The sequence below is a fragment of the Squalius cephalus genome (genome assembly GCF_949319135.1).
Source record: "Squalius cephalus genome assembly, chromosome: 9".
Taxonomy (NCBI): domain Eukaryota; kingdom Metazoa; phylum Chordata; class Actinopteri; order Cypriniformes; family Leuciscidae; genus Squalius; species Squalius cephalus.
This window is the reverse complement of record NC_137130.1, coordinates 15,926,721-15,950,017: the sequence shown is the minus strand read 5'-3', so window position 1 is coordinate 15,950,017 and position 23,297 is coordinate 15,926,721. Positions and strand designations below refer to the sequence as shown.

The 23,297-nt window shown below is 38.6% G+C and overlaps 2 protein-coding genes across 4 annotated transcripts in view; one reads left to right on the top strand and one right to left on the bottom strand.

Moving 5' to 3' along the window:
* The window catches only part of rnf17 (ring finger protein 17), a 41,673-nt gene extending 29,502 nt beyond the window's left edge, over positions 1 to 12,171 (top strand). For both annotated transcript variants that reach the window (XM_079881591.1, XM_079881590.1), the window contains exons 17-37: positions 53 to 206; positions 316 to 431; positions 2,001 to 2,115; positions 3,601 to 3,712; positions 3,869 to 4,093; positions 4,179 to 4,323; positions 4,402 to 4,514; positions 5,035 to 5,125; positions 5,222 to 5,334; positions 5,421 to 5,659; positions 7,075 to 7,238; positions 7,382 to 7,501; positions 8,109 to 8,189; positions 8,327 to 8,449; positions 8,528 to 8,584; positions 8,713 to 8,820; positions 9,232 to 9,355; positions 9,578 to 9,716; positions 11,172 to 11,358; positions 11,701 to 11,798; positions 11,869 to 12,171. In XM_079881591.1, the coding sequence (XP_079737717.1) occupies positions 53 to 206; positions 316 to 431; positions 2,001 to 2,115; positions 3,601 to 3,712; positions 3,869 to 4,093; positions 4,179 to 4,323; positions 4,402 to 4,514; positions 5,035 to 5,125; positions 5,222 to 5,334; positions 5,421 to 5,659; positions 7,075 to 7,238; positions 7,382 to 7,501; positions 8,109 to 8,189; positions 8,327 to 8,449; positions 8,528 to 8,584; positions 8,713 to 8,820; positions 9,232 to 9,355; positions 9,578 to 9,716; positions 11,172 to 11,358; positions 11,701 to 11,796 (2,622 nt within the window). In that variant the 3' untranslated portion in view covers positions 11,797 to 11,798; positions 11,869 to 12,171. The remainder of the gene's footprint in view (positions 1 to 52; positions 207 to 315; positions 432 to 2,000; positions 2,116 to 3,600; positions 3,713 to 3,868; positions 4,094 to 4,178; positions 4,324 to 4,401; positions 4,515 to 5,034; positions 5,126 to 5,221; positions 5,335 to 5,420; positions 5,660 to 7,074; positions 7,239 to 7,381; positions 7,502 to 8,108; positions 8,190 to 8,326; positions 8,450 to 8,527; positions 8,585 to 8,712; positions 8,821 to 9,231; positions 9,356 to 9,577; positions 9,717 to 11,171; positions 11,359 to 11,700; positions 11,799 to 11,868) is intronic.
* A 2,249-nt stretch (positions 12,172 to 14,420) lies between these two features.
* On the bottom strand, positions 14,421 to 22,835 carry cpap (centrosome assembly and centriole elongation protein). 2 transcript variants are annotated; one of them, XM_079881451.1, is made up of 15 exons: positions 22,663 to 22,835; positions 21,241 to 21,630; positions 20,815 to 20,929; positions 20,444 to 20,591; positions 20,265 to 20,346; positions 18,584 to 19,898; positions 17,965 to 18,088; positions 17,641 to 17,806; positions 17,271 to 17,525; positions 17,040 to 17,115; positions 15,886 to 16,067; positions 15,554 to 15,694; positions 15,289 to 15,373; positions 15,072 to 15,192; positions 14,421 to 14,976 (listed from the first exon to the last, which is right to left on the bottom strand). In XM_079881451.1, exons 1-15 carry the CDS (start codon positions 22,798 to 22,800, stop codon positions 14,784 to 14,786), a joined length of 3,531 nt encoding a protein of 1,176 aa, XP_079737577.1. In that variant the 5' UTR covers positions 22,801 to 22,835; the 3' UTR covers positions 14,421 to 14,783. The 2 variants fall into 2 exon arrangements, with proteins under 2 accessions (XP_079737577.1, XP_079737578.1); XM_079881452.1 differs by lacking the exon at positions 22,663 to 22,835 and adding an exon at positions 21,890 to 21,965.
* Positions 22,836 to 23,297: the final 462 nt, after the last annotated feature.

The following is a 23,297-nucleotide window of genomic DNA, read 5'->3' as shown; positions in this document are numbered from 1 at the left end:
GAAATTAAATGAATGATTGAAAATGTGATTTACTCACCCTTGGTGAATGCAGGTTGAAAATATGGAGTACCTGCTGTTGCATTCGAAGCTTCAAGACTGTTACAGTCATCCCAATGCAGACCAGGAGTTCCAGATCTACTGCCCTTCTATCTCACAGGCCTGCGTCGCTAGCTATGACCAAGAATGGTGCAGGGTTCAGGTCACAGGTGTGTGTGTGTGTGTGCATACACCATATCAAACATATAAACATTCAGTAAAGGAAGACTGTCGCTCTGGTAAAATGTACGAAGGTTAAGGCCTCTGTTTATATCTCAGGTTTCCCTGGTGGTCGGATGGTCGAGGTTCGGTATGTGGACTTTGGCTACAGAAAGACTCTCTCCGTGAAAGATCTGAGACAGATAAAGGACGAGTTCTTTGCTTTGCCAGAAATGGTAAGATTTAGCCTGTAATTCCGGTTATGAGGGACAATACGGGTATAAAATTTTATACTTGTTTAAAGGGAGTTTAAATATGAATGAAACTTACTTGACAACTATGGTTCCCCAATGTCCATGTGAATAGAAAAATCTTAAATAATAATTACTTGCCGGTGCATGGCAAGATTTCTTGTGATCGTGCTGCCTCTCATATGTACAAGTACTTTTCATATTCACATACTTTTCATTTTAATGCCATGGTAACAAACATACCTGAGAGTGCAAATATCCTGTATCTTAGGGTGTACTCACACTAGGCACTGTTGCCTTGTACCTTGTACCTGGTTGTACCTCTGGCCTGCACTTAACATTCCCGGCCGGAGCAAGCTTACTTAATTTACGATGAAACTGAAAGAAAACAGGAAGAAAAGCACTTTTGCTAATAGACTGCCTAATAGATTTATAATTTATGGGGCGCAGCAATTTTCACTTGATTGTGCTACATGTATCAGAAGATTAAAATCTAAAATTGGTTACAGCTCTGACATTATGAATTATAAATGTAAGTAGCCTGCACTAGTCAATAAGGAAGATTATGCAGACACTCAATATCTGCAAGTATGAAAACGGATGTCACATAGGGCAAAATGTGTTAACATTTTAAGAAGAACGCTATGCAAACATACTATTTTTATATTATTTGAAACCGCTACAGCAGCGGGGAAGATGCATGGACATTAATCTGCGTTACTTTAACGTTATGTTTAGTTTTTACCTAAAACCTACCCTGTAATACAAATATGGACATGTCCACATTCAAGAATTTCTTACAATGGGCTTAAACAGCTCTCCCTTTTACAGTATATTTAGTTCATAAACAACTGACTGTCATGACCTAAAAATATGATTTTCATTTACAACAATAAACATTCATGATTTGGACACTGTTCTCATGTCTCTATGCAGGTGAGGATTTCTTCAGTTCAAAATAAAGAGGGACTACATGTTTTTATGAAATGTAGTGGAGTAAAAAGTATGATATTATGCTTTGGAATGTAGTGAAATAAAAGTTAAAGTTTCCAAAAATATACTCTGAAGTACAGATATTTGAAAATGTACTTAAGTACAGTAACAAAATACTTTGTTACTGTCCACCACTGCTAAATATTGAAAATCCAGATCATGCATGCTCCAGTTTTTTCTGTTAAAGGACCCAAGTAGATGATATATCGGCTGTTCCTCAATCTTTCCTCACCGAAACTCTACTCTGACACCCTACTGCAAATGATTCTGTCAATTTTGGTTGAACTTATCTACATCTATGAAACTAATCCTTCAAGTGTGTAAATTTAATAATTTCATTCCCCTTGAATTCTGTTTGTTTTATTTTGATTGTCAACATAAAAATTAAATTCAATATTTAAAATCAAATGTGCAGTGAAAATGACCCTGCAGCACTAGATAGCATCCTACTAGTAAGAATGATCCCGTCAAAGCAGGTCTTACAAGCACACTTCAGTCATCGGCATGAGACCTCTGATAAATAACCAACTTAACGAAGCCTATCTGTCCATCTATTTTCAGGCCTTGTGGTGCAGTCTGAATGATGTGGTCAGTTTGCAGAAAACATGGAGTGATGAAGCCTGTGATATGTTTAAGGAACTCGTGGAGCGTAAACTTATCACTGTTGTGCCAAAACGTAACTTTACACCTACAGACATAAACACAAGGGGTGTAACGGTTCAAATTACAAAAGGTTTGGTTTTTATTTCTTAGGTTCATGGTTTCGGTACGGTTCGGTAAGTGCTATGTTTAGGGAAAAAGGACTACTGTCAAATAAAAATAAAGAAAATATGAACTAATAATCGAACTACAAGCAATAGATTTAGTCCACTACATATACACATACACTGATACTGATATACATGTTGTCTTTCTTGACTGTTTACAGTATTTTTGTGAATTTGTCCATTCAAGCACATAACTTGAAATAGAACTCAATATTTGCGCACTGTCTGAGATGCGGCTTTCCGTGTGTGCGTTCTTCAGATGATTGCACACACAAATCTTCTCACAATGTGTGCAAGTTCTTTCACCTCTACTTGGGCTTGAATGTTTAAATGAGTTTAGTTTGAACACAGATAGCAATGTGTGCTGTTCAGGTCTCACCTGCGCTCACGTGTTATCAACACCTGGGTGATGACGGCATAAACGACTGGTCATATTAGAGCATATGGCACTCCTATTGAACTAAAGGGGGTCACACACCGGACGCGCAGCGCCACGTCTTTTAAATTCGAACACATTATTCTCTGAGTGTACACACCAGCGGCGTCTGTCCGCGGCGCCCAGCAACGGCTCAAGACCTTGTTCAAAATCCTGCTGCGCCACAGAGCGCCATTTACATAGTTTTACATTAAATGTACATTTATTTGTCTCAAATCGTCATTAATGTATATACTGACTTCACCCTGTGCAGCAATATACATTTAGTTTTACATTAATTTACAGAAATCAGCTGCTTGAATGAAAATGGCTGATGTTATCGGATTTTCAGGTGAGATTCTCAATTCATTCAGTTAACGGACGCTCTGAGGTAAAGTGTTCAGACTGCAGACTCCGCAACGATTCTATTTAATTGTACAGTACAATCATAACATAGTACACACATTATCTTAATTCCATAATGTCCTTAAACATAACAATATTGTTGGCCATAAATTGAGAGTGCGCGTCCGGTGTGCGTATCGCACGAGTTGTCCTAGACGCGGCGCTGTGCGTCAGGTGTGCAACCCCCTTAAGTTTAGGGGAAGATAGAATGTGTATTCATCGACAGAAACCTACATTATCCTACAACCTACATTATCTACATTATTCTAATGTAGAAACCTACATTATCTCAACAAACCATATTATAGATGTGTCTGCGTCGTCAGATTTGAGAAACCGCGGTGCAAGTGCGTGCCGAGCCTGAACCGTGGGTGGATTTTTTTTTTTTTTTTTTTTTTTTTTAGATATATAAACAGAACTGTTACACCCTTTATAAACACACACAGATATACATCAATGCTTTTAAGCAAGTTTAAGGTTTACATTTCTGTAGTTTTTATATTAATTTTCCATAATGAGATTGAGGGTAATGTGGTATACTGTACATTTTTGCTTGTCACTCACGTTTATTCAGAGTCCAACACTAGACCTGTGCCTGTGTGTCTGTATGAGATTGGGGACGATTTTCCAGGAACCAGTATTGAGGACATACTGGTCAGAAATGGCCTTGCTGTTTCCAGTAAACAGTAAGTTGTAAAAAGACCAAAGAAACATCTGGACCATCTTTCTTTCTGTTTTTTGTTCTTTCTGTCCCTTTTTCTTTTTTTCCCCTCTTGCTCGCTCATTCAAGCTAAGCTGTAAAATTAATTCTTTTCCATGTTCATTTTCTCCTGCTTTATCAGGATCCAGGTTAAAGACACCCAGCCCTTGGAGACGACCGTTTGGGACCCTCCATTTGAAGAGGAAGTTCGGTCTGTTGTGCCGACTCCCCCTCCTGCTTCTGAAGAGCTGAAGCCCAGCCTGAGTCTGCCTACCTGTCTCAAAGACATCAGAGTTCGTGTGACGCACGTCACCTCCCCTGGAAACATCTTTGTGCAGCTGCTGCAGTTTGACAGCCAGCTGAAGAGGTGCCTGATTTCCTCAGTCCATATTCTATAGTCATCAGATGCATTTGAAGTTGTAACACTGCCATTTTGCTCGCAATGTTTGCAGAATCCACGACACGCTGAAGAGTCTCTTTTCTAAGTCTGAGCCGCAGGAGATTCACTGGGAAGCAGAGATGTTCTGTGCTGCTAATAACACTGGGGTTTGGGAAAGAGGAAAAGTGTGCAGCGTGTCCACTAGTGGTGTTGCAGAGGTATTCGTGCACACACTTATTGAATAAAATGGAAAGAGTGGGAATCTGCTGTTTAATTAAACTGGTGTGTGTTTATAGGTTTTGCGTTGTGACTTTGGTAATAAAGTGAATCTCCATGTGAACAATCTCAGACCCCTCTGTGCGGATCTGATTGGATCTTTCCTACTGGAATGTAACCTCAGTGGTATAAGGTAAATGATCTTTTTCCCATAGTTGTGCATATACAGTTGCAGTCATATGTTTACTTGCGCTTTGCAGAAACAATAATTGCTGATAGAGTAAATTGTACCCATTTTCTCTTCAGGGAATCATGGAAGTATCATATTTAGCTTCTAAAGGGCAGTATTAAATGGAAAAATAAGATCTTTAAAAAAAAATGAACAAACCCCAGCTTTTATTTTTTTTATTTTTTTAATATATTTTGTTGGTCTTGAGCATCAGTGAATGTTTGCACCTTTTGTAATAGTTGTTTGAGTCCCTCAATTGTCCTTAGTGAGAAAAGATGTATCTCAAAACCATACAATCACTGTTGGAGGGTTCAAATATGCAGAAGATGCTGGAAAACCAATGAATGTGCAGGACCTGGAGGATATTTGGAGGGACTCTATCACAAAACAAACAACTTTTTCATTGATCATTTGGCATATGTAACAGGGAAATATATTTTTTTTAATTCAGCAATTTATGTTCTCTTCCTCTTCTAACTCTCAGGCCAGCTGGTGGTCGCTCTACGTGGACAGCCACAGCGTGTGACTTTATCTCTCTCTACTTGACTGGTGCCATGGCTGTAATGAACATAAAGGTTAGGATGAGTGTAAAGAAATGAAAAAGCCATAGAAGTTAACTCTATTACAGCCAGTTCCTGTCTCTGATTCTGTGTGTGTAATTTCCCTCTCAGGAGCCAACCGCCAGCCCAGTGCTTGTGTCTCTGTTCTGTTCGAACCGGGCCGGTCAAAACGTCAATTTTGCTGATTTTCTCATTAGTGAAGGGCTTGCACTAAAGGAGAGAAAGTAAGAAAAATGTCACTGAAGGAAAGTAGTAATTCAGATGAACATAAATGTCAAGCCCTGCATATACTGAAGTAAACTGTTCCTAGGGCTGCTTCCACAATCTTTTCAGAAGAGTGTGTGTTGAGTGAGGAGGTTCCTGAGCCACAGAGAATAGTGAGTCCATCTCAGACTCCGCCCACACCCACCCCTCGCTTTAGCCCACCACCAGAGAGAGTGCAGACACGCTCTTACCCCCCTCCAGAGCTGCCTCCCTGCGGAAACGCGCTCATGAGCATCTCGGCCATCTCTGAACAAGGTGTCATTTACGCAATGACACACCAAGCAGGTGTGTGCAGTTTTTATTGGTAGCTAAAACAAATACAACTTTTCAGCATCTCTCTCAGCCTTAAATTTTATGTAAATGATTTCTGTTATGATTTGCTATCCTGATATTTGTAATGAGATTGCCACTGGCCACAATATAAATGTGCGTTATGATTTAAAAATTTGCATGTAATGCCTTTTTACCTGCGTGTTCTGTGATGAGTAGCCTATCAAATCTTTTGTTGTTTCCGTTATAAAAATTTGACTGTGCACCAGTTTCACTCACTGAGTTTGGGGTGCAAAATATGCACGGGGAAAGGAAGGGTTAGCTTCATGCGACAGAAAAATGTCAAAACAAAAAATATCAGACTTTTTCAAATAGTCCTCATCTCTGTTGAACAATTTGTAGGGCTTTGTAACTTTTAATGTTGCTTTTAATATGTTTGTTCCTTTTAATAAACAAATTCTCAGCTTTCAAATTCTGCCAATTTTACCTCGGAATACAAACAATAAATATGTTTTTTGTGCTCTTTAATGCGGCGTGACCGATCACTGTAGTGCTTCAGTTTAAGCGGCATGTGAACCGATCATCTCTTCTGCTTTATTAGTAGTTATAGGATGAAATAAGCGTGAATGAACATCAGAAGGTATGTTAAAAGAAACGGTACAACTTTCTGAAATGTATTGTCTTATGTAATCGCTTAATCTGTGTTACAAATGGGGAAAGACCTCAATAAAACAGTTTGTAAACTGTCACATACCATTACATTTGCCTCAGAGGAGCCATTCAATGTCCATAAACTTGTTAGTCAGCTAGAAAAGAATTCTAGAGAGGAGCATTTTGCTAAATGTATGCACTATATTACATGTTCATTCAAATTTTACTTAACCCGTTGTCTACATGATGAGAAGGAAAAGGAGCTAAAAATAAAATCCAACACTGCCTATATGATTGCATGTGTAGAGCTACCATTCACCAAATTTACCTCTCACATGGACTGTGGGCTGGATGTGTGCAAAGACACATGACAACATTTATAGGATGCATTGAGGTGGCGGCCAAACTATACAAAACAGCCAAGTGATGTGACACCCAGTTATGGGTGTGTTCACACTAGTTCAGTTCGTTTGGTCCGAACTAAACGTTTACATGTCTTTGGTCCGTGTTGCGTTTATATTTCATTCGAACCACACCAGAGTTCGTCTCGGTTCACTTGTTTGGTGCGCACCAGGGTTCGGATGGCAGCACTAACAGAGCAATCGCACTAGGGTCCATTTTAATTGAGAAACACAGGGCGTGTGAACACACCTTATGACATAATTCTCAAGTTGAAAAAGATGACCATGGTCATATGTTTTTAAACATGGGCAAGGAACATTTGTTTCTCATTATATGTCCTCTTCCAGTACTAATTTTTCTTTTTTTCTGCTGTTTAGTGTGCGAGTTTGATCGCTTGCGGGAGCGGCTGCAACAGCACATTAAAACTCTTCCGAGACAGAAGAACTACAACTGGAAAGGAGTTTTGGGCTGTGCTGTCATGGGAACCGACATGTTCTGGTACAGAGGTCAGGTGCAGGAGGTCATTGGAGGACACGTGAAGGTCAGTGTGCTTTCATTGCATTGCATTACTTCTGTGTGAAAGTGAATTTATTTATAAATCCCAAATTCTCTGATCAAATATAATTGGCTTAACACTATGGGTTGTATTGTTTTGTTTACCAGTTTGTGATGTAATTGTTACAGGTCCGATATGTGGATCAGGGACTTATGGAGAGCATCCCGGTTTGTCACGTGTACCCAGTGGTTCTCTGTGAGGATGTGCCGCAACTCTGTGTGCCTTGTCAGATAAATGGAGTCATACCGGTACGTGTGTGTGGTCATTTGAATTTGATCACTTGGAATGTAAACTTGGCAATGTGATCATCCACAGCAGTGCATCCTTTAAAGCTGCAGTCCGTAGCTTTTTAGTTTTTTCTTTTTACATTGTTTTTTCTTTTTACATTGATGCATGATATTTACATTGATTTTTTTATTTATTAGTTTATCAACTCACAAACCCCAGGAAACCCTGTTTTAACCTCTTAGCTGTGAGATTTCTACAATTATTTTGTGTATGATCATATTTCATCCCAAAAACAATATAAATAAAATGTTTAAAATGTACTACAAAATGTAATTTTGCATAAAGAAAATAAAGCATATTTTATAGCCATTTAAAGTGGGTTTGCAATCTGACATTATTTTAATAAATATTCTCACAATGCAAAAAATATATAAATCCTGTAAACAGGATGTGTTTTATGTATTATACAAATATTTTGTTTTAATGGTGTTAAATAAGACCAAGACATTTCTTTCTGAGATTAATCCTTTCATTAGTTCATTAATTTATTTAAAATTCAAAGTAATTATTTGAATGTGATTTAAGTAGTCTGGTTTTCAGCAAATCATCAGGCTTTAACTGTTACAGATCGGGAAGGGATGGCAGTGGGATGCTGTGGTGCTTTTGAAGGAGTTGCTACTTGGGCGTTCAGTCAATGTCTACATTATGGTAAAGTAAATTTGCATGTACTTATTTACATCTACACCACTTCATGTATCAGCAGAACTGTATTAATCACTTATAGGTCAAATCATCATGTGTTGACAAGCAGTCAACTCTCTCCCAGTAAACCTGTTGTTTTGCAGGAACACCCAGAAGATCCATGTGACTGTGTTACGGTAGAGATAATGGTGGATGGCATGGCTCTTAGCAAGATAATGGTGCACCACCAATATGCCACTTTTGACCCTGCCATCAGCAGCAAAGAGGTCTGATCAATGGAGATTAGTGGGAGGGGGTTTGTTTTGCTTGTGTGAGGTGTAGGTATTGACAGTGTTTCTTTCCAGGATTATGTGGTTAAGCCTCCTGCCCTTGATTTGGATGACTGGGATCTAAACACAGAGGTAGAAGTTTCATTTCTGTTGACGTTGTACAATTCCTTAATTTCTGGTGAAATAAATTTCATAGCAATCACTCAGTTTGCTTACTAAAATTTCAGAGCTGGTTTAGTAGCAGGGTGTTGTGTTTTTAGGGATTGGAGGAGCCCCAACCTGTTTTAGGGATCTATAAAGAACTCCAGATTCCTAAAGAAAGAAAACATTTCCCTGCCAGGGTCAAGCATATCCGCACCCCTAATGAGGTATGTGAGCTGATGGGTCTGCGTTCAAACCTTCCGTCACATGTTTATATCTGGCTTTGTTCATCAGACATTCATGTAGAAAAATACACCTTATGAATTTGTCGTCTCAAAGAGTTGGTCTTAAATTTGAAGTGCAGCACCAGTATTAGAAGAACCAGTAACATTAGAGAAAATTCACTGGCAAAAATTGTCCCGCACATCTTACATAGAGGGTGCTTTCTGTTTTTAACGTGGCAAATCTGTGACCAACTTGAACCTGTTGTGAAATTGGCATGGGAAAATCTTTCACCCTCACATGAAATTCCAGATCGAATAGATTCCTATTGAGCTGCAGTACAGCTGTAAATATGACTGCTCATTTACAGCCAATTACTGTACATTGCTTTCATTGAATCTGATGTGTGCTTGCAGGTGTTCCTGTGTGTGTTGGAAAAGACTCGGAGAAAACTGGAGCAGGGAGAGAGTTTGGAGGAAGCTCTCGAGCGTGTGAATGACAGTGTTGGAAACCTGAGCCTGCTGACAGACTTCCCCATTGGTGCTTATGTTTGATCACATTGAAATGAACCATAACCTATTGACAAAGACCTCAGTGGCACTGTGTGTGTTTGCATACATGCCTTTTGTATACGTTTATTTAAGAAACTAAAATCTGAGACCATACGTTTTTCATTCCTCGCCTGTGGCCCGTTAGAATTGGCTCCAGCAGAAAACAAGCGATTTGTTGAATGGATGTTTTTCATTGTGTGTTTGTGTGCAGAGTGTCCCTGTCTTGCCGAATACAGTGATGGTAAATATTATCGTGCGAAGCTACTGGGATTTTCTGAAGTCACTCCTTCTCTCAAGCTCCTTGTGAGACATGTGGATTTTGGCTCGGATGACATTTTATCTGTAAACAAGTAAGACTGTAGATTATACAACTATTGACATTGCAAGACTTTGTGCAGGCCATTTTTGTAATTGCATTAAGGCCTCGTTCTTGTTTAAATTCTTTTATAGGTTTTTCACTCTTAAAAATGTAGAGTTTTAGTAAATTTAGCTATTTTTGTTTTGTCTTGTTAAATCATTGACTACGTTTACAAGCAGCCAATAACCCGTTCAAAACCGAAATATTAGCAATAACCCGGTCGCGCACGGCCATGTAAACACCGGCAAAAACCCGAATATGCTCATATTCCGGTTTTTAAAAACCCGAATATGATCCCTGGGTTACCCCTTTTCTAACCCAAATATTTGGTCATGTAAACACGTATCGGCATATCCCCATCAAAAGGAACATTGATTTGTGTTCTGCGCATGTTCTATTCGCAAGGAATCTTGGTCTTTCGGCGCATACAAAAAACCCACGTGCAGTATACCGGAAGTAAACAAGAAGTAGAGGTAAACATGGCGAGACGCAGCACAGCACCACACCTTTGGAGCGAGGAGGAAACCAATTTTTTTATTAGTGTGGTGAAAACCATGAATATAATGTCTTTTGTTGACGGCAGAAAGTACAGAGATAGTGAGATTTACAAGAAGGTGACTGAAAAGTTATGCGAAGCAGGGTTTGTACGGATGCCAGACCAAATCAAGTACCGCTGGAAGACGCTGAAAAAGGCATACTACAAGGCGAAGAAACAAAACGGTACTAGCGGGTCCGACCCGTCTTCTTTCCCCCAGTTCGATATAATGGATGAGATTTTGGGGAATAGGCCCATCACTACTGCCGAAAACAGCGGGGTAGATGTCGGCTTTGAGGACGAACAGGAGCAGTTACCTGATGACCAAGGTAGGTTAGCTCGCCTTATCTGAGCAAAATAGCTACGTAACTAAGGTCAATTGTTATAATAAATGGTAATGCTACTCATTAGTACCACAACTGCTGCCTAACATGCACTGTCCCTGATAAATAAGTAAAATAAACGTCATATTAATGTAATGGCAGTGCAAGGCAGTGCCTATTACTATTTTGCGGTCTCCTCATGATGATGTGTAAAAAGACGTCTCTTGTTTTTTGTTAATTTTATGCACACAGTATTTATGCTAACCGTGCGTCGCCGTTTACATCGGGATATTGCCAATTGATTACAAATTCCACGTATACAGGAGTAACTCTCTGCTCACGCATGTAAACAGGTTATTCCGAATGTTTCAGGTTATTCCGAATGTTTCAGAAACCCGAATAGTGACCTTAACCCGACCATAACCCGAATATTGACAGCTTGTAAACGTAGTCATTGTCAGCTTGAGGCCCCCTAAAGGGTCCTAGCCCCCGGTTGAGAACCACTGCATTAAAAGAAGTAATTTATTACAACCCTATTCAAAATCAAATAACATGTCAAAAAACATATGCATGTGTGTTGTCACTGCAGATTGCGGCAGCTCCCTGCATCCCTCCATCATTATCCCTGTGCAGCTGTTTACGTCAAGTTAGCAGGCTTCAAACCAGCAAACGTGAGCTTGGAGATGGAGCGGATACCTTATCGGCCTGAGTGGACTATGAAAGCCATGCTGGAGATGATCGACCTGTTGAACGGAGAGCTCACTGCGGTGGTCACTGTACGCCTTATTCATAGTTGCAGGAATGTGTCCCCTTTTACACCTGGCATGGCATAACATGCATTTTTGGTGACTGGATCATGATCTGATCACTCTTGACCATGTTTAAATGTTGGAGTTCACATTCAGTGGAGGTGTAAATGAAAAGCTAAAGTTGAATTTCACTTGAGACATTTTAATGCAACTGTGTATTCTCATACTAATCAGAGACAACCAAAGGTGTAAAAGGGAACAGAATTTTCATGTAACATTAAGGCTGTTTACACCTGGTATTAAGATGCGTTTTGGTCAATTGGAAAACAGTTGCATGAATGTTTAAATCTATCCAAATGTGCAATTCAGGCAACGGAACCACAGCTGACTGTGTTGCTGTATAATGCGGATGGAACACTTGTCCACACACGTCTGGTGGAGAAAGGCCTTGCTGATTATGAATAAAGGTAAGTGTGAGATTAAATAAATAAATAAATAAATAAAAACATTTGTGTATCTATCATGTTTTATTTTCAGTTTCTGTAGGTTGTGGCAGTGACGCTGAGGATTTTCAGCATTCATAGCTTTTGAAGGCAAAACTTTTTATGTTGGTGTAGTAGTTTCATTTTATGTTAAAGCATTAGGGGGTTTATGCTACTTTATTTGTGCAGTTGTTAATATATTTGGCCAGTTTTATGTTTGTACAGCTATGCCTAATTTTGTTAAATATTTTTATTAAAATTTAAGGCTGCTTCAGAATTTGGTTTTGAAAGATTCCGAAAGATTTTGTTGATGTTTAAGATATCTCTTCTGCAGAGCTGAATAAAAACTCTTATTGACTTTTGCCGGCTCACAAGTCTTGTGACTTATTGGCTCAAGTGTTTGTACTAAATCATAACTGACAATTTTTGCTAATTTTGTAAATCCTTGCTCATCATTTGTGGTCAACAAATGGCTAAATTGACCTGTTGATGCACTTTTATCTTAAGACCACTACAAGAAATTTTCACTTTACGTTATCTTAAATCATTGTCCTTTAAAGGTACACTGTAACTTTTTCTTCAAAATTACTTGAAATGAATACATCAATCCTTCCAAAATGTGTTTTTGTCTTACCCTGATTCATCCCTAGTGGGATGGTTTTTGTGGGAAATTGTTTACATAAGACTCTTGTCTGTGAGTGTCTCGTCATATATGTAAATGGAGAGTTGCTCCGGCTACGTTGATGCATGTATGGTGTGGGAGTAGACTAGTTTAGTTTAGTTGTGACAACGACCGAGAAAGGTTGACATGGAGCAGCTAAATCGCAAACCTCCAGGGAGTCACTCATTTAAAAAAAATGGCGAACAGAGAAGAGTCGGCTTGCAAAAAGAACATGACAGAGCTCTTAATAAAATTTTGAAAAAATGGCTTTAGTTTGGGAAATTTTGTACAAGTGAAGTGCCGTTTTTTATCACTCAACAGGGGAGTAAGGTATTTTATTGAACAGATAATTTGTCATGTAGCTTTCTAACACCATACTGTCTATTAATAGTTACGGTACTCTGTGTTCAGCTAGTCGGCTTGAGATCTAAACTGGTTATATCTCTTAAGCCTATTAATGAATGTTTTATAAGCAGTAGGACAACCATATTCACGCAGAGCCAAAGCACAACCAAAACAATGTTCTTCTGCAAAATGCATGGTTTTTTTTGTTTTTTTTTATTGCTAGAGGGCCAAAAGTTACATAGTGAGCCTTAAATTATCTTAAAAAAGGTTATGAACCAAATATATGTCCATATTCTTTCTGAGGAATTGCATAGAATGATGCTAGTCTAGTAAAAGGTACCAGTACAGTTAATCTAATTTCTTTATCCTCTTAGTCATAAGGAATTATTTAAAACTCTGATTTATCATAGAATCATCTCATTCTAATTTACAGCTGTGGCCAAAAGTATTAGCAGTGACAATTTGTTTCGCAAAGCTTCTGCTTCAGTTAATGTGTTTATTCCCATTGTTTCTGGGGAATTGTTTCTGTTTCTTTTTTTTACTTTGACTAAAACCCAATTTCTTTGGGCATGACACAAAACTGACCAGCTAACATTTCACTAATAATGTTATCAGCACATGGGAAAGTGTGAAAAAGTACTACTCTGGTGAAATCATTCTGATTGGGTAAGAGCAGACTAATTGCTGTTAAAGGAGGGAAGAAGTGCTTCCAGTCATTGTGTTCTTGTATTAGTAATAATGGTTACCTCCAAAGAAAGACATGCAGCCATCGTCGCTTTGCCTCAAAATGGCCTTGCGCACGCACCTGAAAGAACCTTTTACTGGATCATCAAGAGCTTCAAGGAGAGAAGTTCAACTGCAGTAAAGGCTTCAGGACATCCCAGGAGTGTCCGCAAGGAAAAGTCAACTACAGAATCATGTCACCACCAGTGCAGAACTTGCTTATTATTGGCAGCAGGTGGGTGTGAGTGCAACTGCACGCACAATGAGGTGAAGTCTTTTAGACATGGCCTGTTGTAAAGAAGCCACTTCTCTCCAAGAAAAAATAATGACAGACTGAAATTCTGCAGGAAATACAAGGATTAGATGGCACGTACAAATATATTTTTACTGATGAAGCCCTCTTTCAACTGTTTGGGACATCTGGAAAATTGTCATAAGAAGGTAAAAGCTACCATGATTCCTGTGTCATGCCAACAGTGAAGCATCCTGAGACCATCCATGTGTGGTGCTTTTCATCCAAGGGAATGGGCTCTCTCACAATTCAGCCCCAAAACACTGCCATGAATAAAGGATGTTATCAAAATGATCCAGGAGCAATTTGGTGATGATCTGCATTTTCCAGCATGATGGAGCTCTGTCACAAGGCAAGTGGATAATGAAAGTGGCTCTAAGATCATTACATTGAAATTTGACCTGTGGCCAGGCAACTCCTAAAATCCAAGCTCTAAATCTTAATCCCATAGAAAACCTGTGGTCAATCAACAGAAATGGGTAGCCTTCAGTCAGGATTTGGCCCAGAAGATGATATCCAGCATGTAAGTGTGAATTGCAGAGTGAGGTTATGAAGAAGAAAAAGGATCAACACTGTAAATGTTTTTGCCAATAAAAGCCTTTAAACACTTGTTAAATGATCAGTTACACTGAAAGCAGCAAACTTTGCAAAACAAAATGTATGTCACTGCCAATACTTTTGGCCAAGGCTGTAGTGACCTATTCTACTGATACCAACATTGACTAGGCAATTTATCATTTATCACTGAATGGCATCAAGCCTATTTTATTTCCCAAAAAAGTATCATTTAGAACTATACCTTTCGCACACAAAACTAAACTCAACATCATAAGATTTATTTTTTACAGAAATAAATACTTGACACATTTACAAAATGCACACATATTCTTTCACTTAAATTCATTCAAGGCCATGTTTTCCTTCCTTAAAACAGAGCATTGTGGATCATTCATGTCTTAGTGTCCATAATGACATTACCCTGTGCATCTTTTAACCGCACACGTCCTGTTGGGTATTGTGTCTCCTGCCGTCCATCTGAGTAAACGGTTTTAACCGTACCATCTGGATATTCCCGTCTTTTAAAATCTAAAGTGTGGATCTCCCGCTGGCCAGTGTTAAACTGGATCACCTTACTACCATCTCTGAAAGAAAGCAGAATAAAAATGCTCTGACTTCAATACGTTATGTGTCTCTTTATTATAACACAGTGAGGTGGAGGGCCATGAGTTGTACTCACGGATTCAGCTGTATTATTGTTCCATCTGACAGTACACTTTCCTCTCTTCCATCAGGGTAAAGAGTCTTGACTGTCTGATCAGGGAAAGTGATTTCCTTACGACCATCTGGAAAGTGTTTCTCTAAAATAGGCATGGGGGGAAGATTAAGACTTAAAATGTAGTCTGGACATAATACTGGACCTCTAAATATTAATTTTGAAAGAAATTCAGGCCCACCTGTTTGATTGTTAGGAAACTGAAGCACTTCCATCCCATCAGGGTAGGTGATGTGTGTGGTCTGAGCTTCAGCGTAGTAATAAATCTGAAAGAGAATGGCATTACTAATTGAAACGCTTTCCTGATTTTAAATTCACTTAGTTTTAATTGTTAACCGTCAAAACGCCATTACACCAAAAAACAGCACAAATACAGCGCATAAATTACATGGTGTAAACTTCCTAATAAGAGATGGAAACAACACTCTTCAGAGTCCATGCCTCACCACTCTTTGATCGGGCATTGTATGTTTTACATCCCCGTTGAAAAACATGACTTTGACAGTCTGTCCATCGGCAGAGAGCTCTTTCCTTGTGCCATTAGGAAAAACGACAAGTCGACCTCCATCAGGAAGAACCTTCTCAATCTGAAACATACATGAATATGAGTTAGACCCCGAATTCCATTAGAAATTGGGCATTTTGATAACTTTAGTAATGTGACCATCATTTCTACACTTCCCTTATGGAAGGGTGTGGTTCAGTTTTGTTTGAAATGGCATTCCCTCAATGTCAGCACTATATGAGCTTTGAATTGGAGCTAAACAAGACATATTACCTTGTTGTCAGACTGCGTGATCTCTTCCTGTTCCTCCTCTGACTGTCCGATGACAGCTGTGTTAATCAGTGGAGCATCATGGTTCCTCTGAGTCATAACCAGTCCATCTGTACACTGAGTTCCCACTGGACTGTGCTCCCTTTTGAAGCTGATAGCCTCTTTCATTTGTTCAGGGAAAAAAGCTGTGGCAAAATGTGATTGATTATTTGTGAGTCATGCTACAATGTAATCACACAAGGGTTGGGAATCAAAAATCGATTCCAATTCTAGAATCGGATACTTGTTATACAATTTAAATTTAGATTCCTCTTATCGATTCCTTTGTGTGCATTTTAATATGACTTTAAACCATTCAAGCGCAAGAATTCTCGCATGGTGTTTTCTGTGCTACACACACATCCAAAACATGTGCACAGAAAGCTGTTTAATAGTGCACGATACTGAACTCTTCTACGTCTTTTTGAACGGACAAATACACAAAAATATGTAGAAATATTCATATACAGTCGGTTATGTTTTAAGTGAATGCAAACAGCTGACAAAGAAAACGCATGTGTAACAATATTGGATCCGTGTAGCTTTTAAAATGACAGCAGCCTAAAATTTCTGCTGCTGTCTCTATAATAACATTGATCAAACAACAAAATTGACTCGCTGTTGACTGAATAACTTTTGTAACAATATTTGTAATGTACATTTTATTTATAAAGTCCAGTATTATTTTACATTTGATTAGTTTCTGTACCTAAATGCCTGAAAATCTTAAAACACGGTTTATTTCAATCGTATCTTTGTTCAGTTGTATTTATTTGTGTGATTGCTAATTTGTTTATTTGTCTTTTTTATTGTTTATTTGTCTTTAATAATGCTTGAAATTTATATTAGTTAGGCTAGTTGTTTTTGCTATGGTATTTTTAAACCATAGTCAAAAGTTCCTTCTGTAAGTGTTCTTTAGCCTGCTGATTTTTGTTCATGGTATTCAGCTGCAATGAAATGTTTTGTAATAAGACTTGAATGATATCTACTTAAAAAAAAAAAGCAAAATCAGGAATCGATAAGCAAAATCGGATTCATTCAAATTAAAAAGATACCCAAACCTAAAGCACACTAAAAAGCACAAATACGCACTAGTGATGTTGATAAATAATACCTACCCGAGTCTGTGAGAGGAATCTGTGTTTCTGGACTTCCCTTATTGCTGCTGTTGCTTTTTGCACTCAGGGAGGGACTCTAGACACACAAAAACAGACATACTAGTAAGAATGTGAAAACTTACACAAATGAACATGTTTATAGGTATATTTAAGTTATTTAAATAAGCAATCATTATTGTTTAGTGTTATGCATGAAGGGAAGGACCTTCAGACCTGCCAATCCACACTTACCCTAGAATCTGTACTTTTGGATCCAGTACTAGCTCTATTACTAGACGCAGAGAGCCTTCCTTTTTCCTTCTCTTTCTCAGCACTCTTCCACACACTGAGACGCAGTTTCTCCAGTGTCCGCACTTGGTCTCTGAGGGACGCGTTCTCTGCACTCAAAGCGTCTACCTGCTGCCGAAGACGGCTCTGTGTGTTGCTCCAACGAGCCTCTCGTTTGCGCAGATCCTCTTGCAGCGCGTTTAATTGCTGCTTTAGAGCCTGATACAGACATAAACCAAAGGCCAAATTTAAAACACATCAAACAATTCATTATAATAACAAATAGTGTAGTGTCCAAATGATATTTTTTCAATAGACGATAATTAAACCAGACCTGGATCTCATCTCGTTCTTGTTTGTCAGGTCTTGCTCTCACAGTTGCTGCATGCTTTTCAAAAAGCTTCTTTTCACGCTGCAGTTTCTTATTTTCCTCCCTTTTAAACTCCTCCCACTTTGCAATTTCCTCCATCCTCTTCTTTTCAAATTCAGCCCTATCTTTCCTGTATTGGAAAGTTATTTAAGTTTTCAGTTATATTTGTTTTAGGCATGACAAATAACTATATATTCATATTGCCAAGGCATTTGCAATTTAGAAATATTTATCAAATTACACATTTAGTATTTTGAGTATTTAAAGAAGAAAGGTAAAGAGCCATACTTGAGATTATCTCTTGTTTCCTGGTTCTCCTGCTTTAGTTTGACGAGTGACACATTCTCAGATTTGAACCTTTCAATCTCTGTTTCCAGCTCCACCAAACGCTCACGAAGAAGTCTCGATTGAGCTAAAAAAAAAAAAAAATTGTTTCAGGATTTAGTAGGATCATGCAAGTACTGTATGTAACCACTGCATTACATATGTGCACATTTAGAAAAAAAGTTTAGATGTTTTTCCTGAAATGTAATCATGCATGTATCCTCCAGTTTACAACTTTGGGGTTAGTAAGATGTTTAGTAAATAAATTAATACATTTATTCAGAAAGGATGCATTATATTGATCAAACTTTTCCAAATTTAATCAAACTGTTTTCAACATTGATAATAAGAAATGTTTCTTGAGCACCATATCAGCATGTTAGAATAATTGCTGGAGGATCATATGACACTGAAGACATCCATTTTGTTTTAGTTTTACACAGCATTGATTATGATAATTTCTTCATTAGGAAGCAGGTCTGAAGATCTTGCAATGATAATGATTTAAAATATAAAAACATTTCAGTAAGCAAATAAGCACATTCAGTAGCTGTATGCAGACCGTCAAAACTTCTACCGTTACCTGTTCCTTCTTCACTGGGCATGTTCTGTGGTTCCTGCACAGTTACTGGAGGAGAAGGTTTATCCTTTAGCACTGGAAACAGTTTTAATACCAACTGGCATGTTGATGGAGCTTCTTTGTGATTTCCAACTGCATGTGGACTACTACCTACTGGTTTTACCCCCTTGGAGAAGGCAACCTTCCTTTTCAGCGCCCTCTCTGATAAGGATTCCTCTGCAGGACAGCTGGACTCATCCTCAGGTTCATTCCAGGTATCATCGTCATCAAACTCTAACTGGCCCCTTGATTCTACAAGAGTAGAGTCTCCATTGTTACTTAAATTCCTTTCATCTCCCTCTGGACTGCTGGCTCCGTCCCTGTCTTGATAGGTGCTTTTATCATAAGGCAGAGTGGTGGGCACTTGAAAGCAGTGGCTTATGGGTGGATTGGACATGATGGGAAGGGGTTGCAAATCTGAGTTACTGCACAATTTGTTATCCAACTTTTCATCAGTTTCCTTTTCAGAGAACCCTCTCATTAGTTCGTTCGGCCTTGTGCCAATGACGTCTCTCTGTATCGCTGTGTTTATAGGAGGCACTGGTACACTATGGCCCAACGTGGGACCAGGAGCAACTGTGGGCCCTTGTGCAGATTGATAGGTTGATTTGATGGGTGTGGAGGAGAGACGTCTACGATCTTTGTGAAGAAGGGTGCTGATGAAGGACGAGTTGCTGGAAAAGGATATTTCATCTGCTGCTCTTTCTAGCAACTCAAACTCTCCGAGTTCGGCACATTCAAGCTGGTGATCTTGTTCCCAGCGCTCCCTCCGCTCCGTAAACCACACCTCAAATGAGTTTTCTGCAACACAGGCATTATCCTCTACACGATTACATGCTCTTCCTTTATTGTCGTCTGTTGTAGTGACACTGTTGATCTTCTGCTTGGATAAGGGATAAGGTTTTCGCTTGAACATAGCTGAGATGGAGCCCATATTCTGACCCTGGTGTGCAACAAGAACATGAGGTTGAACTGTCATCTTGGTGAATGGTGCTGTAGTTTTATTCTGAGGAAAATTTTCTTTGTTGAGCACAGCAGTCTTGCGTTGTATCACATGGTGTGCCGATTTTGAGCCTTCGGTTTTGTTTACTATGGACTTCTTCTTGGACTTCATGCCTGGGCCTTGGGAAACTTTTGGATTTGGGCACAAGGAGGGATTGGGGTTAGGTGGACTGTTTCTGTGTGATTGTACAGCGGCTTTTCCCCCGATAAACCTGGCCAGACCTTCTCCTCGTTTAAGAAAGGGTCTCTTTACCTTCATACTTTCAGCTGGAGCATTCTACATAAGTGAAGAAGATGAGACATGGATATGAAGATAAATAAGGCCAATTCACATTACATAAGAAAAAAATGCAACATATATGCTTTGTACTGCACAGAGGATACTTATATAGACTTAATAGTTATAACTTTTTATAACTTTTAAGAACTTTTCTTAAAAGTTATATACAAACTCTGTTTGGTCACATCTACTGAAAAACTGCTTATAAAGATATTGAGAAAAACATTGTATTTATTACTGATTCCAAATATCATTGACATCATCTCCTCAGTCTTCAGCTGCACACATCATTCTCAACATGAACATTAATTTGTATGTCGTCTAAGGTTTGTACACTAAGTAACCTCATGTTCTGTAACTGACCTTGCCCTTCAGTCTCTGGTCTTCCATCTTGAGCTGTTCTTCCAGGATTTCCTCAAATGTTCTCAAACCTGATTTGATAGGTCTAAAACAAATACACACATAACACGTTAACCAAACTGACACAATACATTTGTCAATTGTCAAAGCAATGTATTCCATCTTGCATTTTTGAAGTTTACCTGTCCCGTGGCTCTGAGTTACACTCTTTTCTATATAGAGTTTGATCTTCTATCGTTGACTGAAAGGATTCTTCAGAATCAGGATCATTGTCATTATGTCCAGTGTTCAACTCCACCACACTTTGTTCCTGGTTCAACATACTGGTCTCTAGAGCAGCATATGGAGAAAGTTAGTCAAAGCTCATCCTGTCTTGATGGTTAGCAACCATATAAAGTGAAGTTTAGACCAAACAGTGTTATGTATATTCAAAGTGTGATGCAATGCCTTAACAGCTTGGAGGGCTCAATTTTGTTGTTCAACCAAGGTTAAATGTACTAAATAAGAGCTCTTAGCATACAGGCGAATGACACATGCACCATAAATCATGTACCTGCAGTATTCTGTAGATTTCCCAGAAGTCTTTGTGGTTCATGCTGTAATCTAAACAGCTGTTCCTGCTGATGGGTTTTTAGCTGCTCCTGCATGCGATGTTGCATTTGCTTCAGCTGAGTAAACAAACAAGTCATTAAATAATTTACAAAACTAAACCTGAAACATTTAAAATACTATTGCTTTAAATGCTTTGACTAAGCAACACACTCTAAATAAGAAATCTAAATTATTAGACTTGTAAATTATTTCACATAATTGTGAATTAAACGTAACATACCATCAAGCAATTCTAACAGATCATCCCTTTATCTTGACATATGGGATGAAATTAACTAATTCAAAATACCCAAGAAGAAAAGAAGCAGACAAATTTATTAAAGCAAGATCTCTGCAAAATTCACATTAATTGTGGACCTTAACTCACCTGTTCAAGCTTAGCTATTAATGGGAGATCCCGTGTGTTTCTTAAAACATCTTGCATACTTTGCATCTCACTATTTAAAGATGCATCAAACAACTCAGTTTCACCGAGTGTCTTGCCACTTCCACCTGGACTGCACACATCCACGCTGGCACAGCTGCTGCGTCGGGAGATCGGCAGCGGGGCAAACTGGCAGATAAAGGAGTCATCTGGATCCTGAACCACCAGACTGCCGCTACTCCGGACTGACCCAGAACTGGCTTCTCCTGGGGAACCTTTTAATATCACCCCAGCACGGGAGCTATCCGGGATCCACTGAGAGAGGAAGTGAAACTGCCCTTGCTGGAGTCCAGCTGGAGATGGTAACATGATGATGTTGGCCTGATTCAAACCCTAAAAAGGTGGGTTCACAAATTCATATTTAAACTGTTGGTCATGTTAACTCCACTGAGTGCAATTATTCAGACAGAGAGATAAGAAGATGAGAGAGTAGAGTACTTTATTTCTATGGCCTGGTTTCACATACAGGCCTTAGATTAAGTTAGGATTAAGCCTTTAATCAGGACATTTAAGTCGATTTTTATTTTATTTTTACATTTTCCTTAGAAAAGAATTACTGGTGTGCATCTTGTGACGAAACAATGGCACTTACATATTTTAAGATGTCAGTGCAAGTTGCTTTCAGTTAAAACAGCTCAAACGTTCATTTTAGTCTGGGACTAGGCTTAAACCTTGTCTGTCAAACCGGGGGTATTTGTAGTGGGGTAAGCTGTGCCACCTTTTGCTTAAGTTGTGGTCTAAAGAAAGACAAATGGAAAATACAATTTAATAATGCATAGTCCAATTATAGTGTTATTTTGCTGCACACTTTTCACATTTTCATAAACCAGCATGGAAATAGGATATTTTAACTAGGATAATTGAACGTTTTCGAAGAGTATTTATAACAGTAATATTATTTCCTGCAATTGAATGGAAAGCTCATCACTATCAGTTGAGTAAATGGCTCACTTCAACTCACATTTACGTTTTTTGGGGGGGAAATGCTTTTACTACTTTAACTACTGGGCATGACCAATTGTTAGAGATGAAAATTAAAATCCATAGCATCTCACTTTTATCCAATTCTGTAATAACATAAGCTCTCTATTTCACACACAGATAAACAACACATCAAACAATGTCTCAGTGCCTCTTGACATAAACGGAAAATAACGAACTGAAATAAACTGCCAGCGACGACCAAAATCCTGTCTAACGTTAGGTAAGCAGCGCATTTAAGTTTTAACACTGGTTGTGTTCGGCAATTATAAAACAGTATTTTAAGGCACAGAAAGATTGTAAGCATTTTTTAATATAAATCCAGTTTTCGATACAATATCACTTTTAAAAATCGTTAAAGAGCTGTGAATGAATATGTCATACCTTGGTCTGGGGGTTGCCAAGGCGGGTATTTAAAGATTTCAGCAGTTGACGTCTGAACTTTGGTGAGTTTCGAACGATACCGCCATAACAAAGCAAAGCCCGCGAGACAGACGAATGAAAACGAAAGCACCGGTGCATGATGGGAGCTGCAGTTTTCCTATGCTCCTCCCCTCCGTCGTGTATTTCCGCCACGGAATAATAAGAATAATAAATAAAAAAGGTAATTGCTACTTTTTGTCCCACAATTCCACCTTTAATTTATAACTATCACTCAGAATTGCAAGTTTATCTCGATTTTTCTGAGTCAATTATCTGAGTCAATTCTCTGGTTTAGGCTTGTAACTTTTTTTTCAGTCTCAGAATCGCGAGATATTATAAGGGAAAAAGTCAGAATTGAAAAAAACTTTTTATTTCGTTGAGGAAACAATTCCATACTGTTATTATTCATGAGCATTGAGCAAAATAACCAAGCAAATTATAATTATTATTATAGATAATTATTTTTAATTAAGTAAAACTATTAGCCTACAAGAAGAAGATGAAAGTTCATGAGCTATACCTTCAATATCCGATACCACATTTTGGCCTACTTCGTGTAACATCGATGATTCATGACTTGTCTTCTTCCAATAGTA

What these genes read in the sequence shown, in the direction of transcription:
- cpap (XM_079881451.1), bottom strand. Translation starts at nt 22,800, where the DNA reads ATGCACCGGTGCTTTCGTTTTCATTCGTCTGTCTCGCGGGCTTTGCTT. An exon ending in AACTCAGAGCCACGGGACAG is followed by an intron (nt 20,347 to 20,443) that starts GTAAACTTCAAA and finishes TATTTGTTTTAG; the next exon opens with ACCTATCAAATCAGGTTTGA. An exon ending in ACAATAATACAGCTGAATCC is followed by an intron (nt 14,977 to 15,071) that starts GTGAGTACAACT and finishes GCTTTCTTTCAG; the next exon opens with AGATGGTAGTAAGGTGATCC.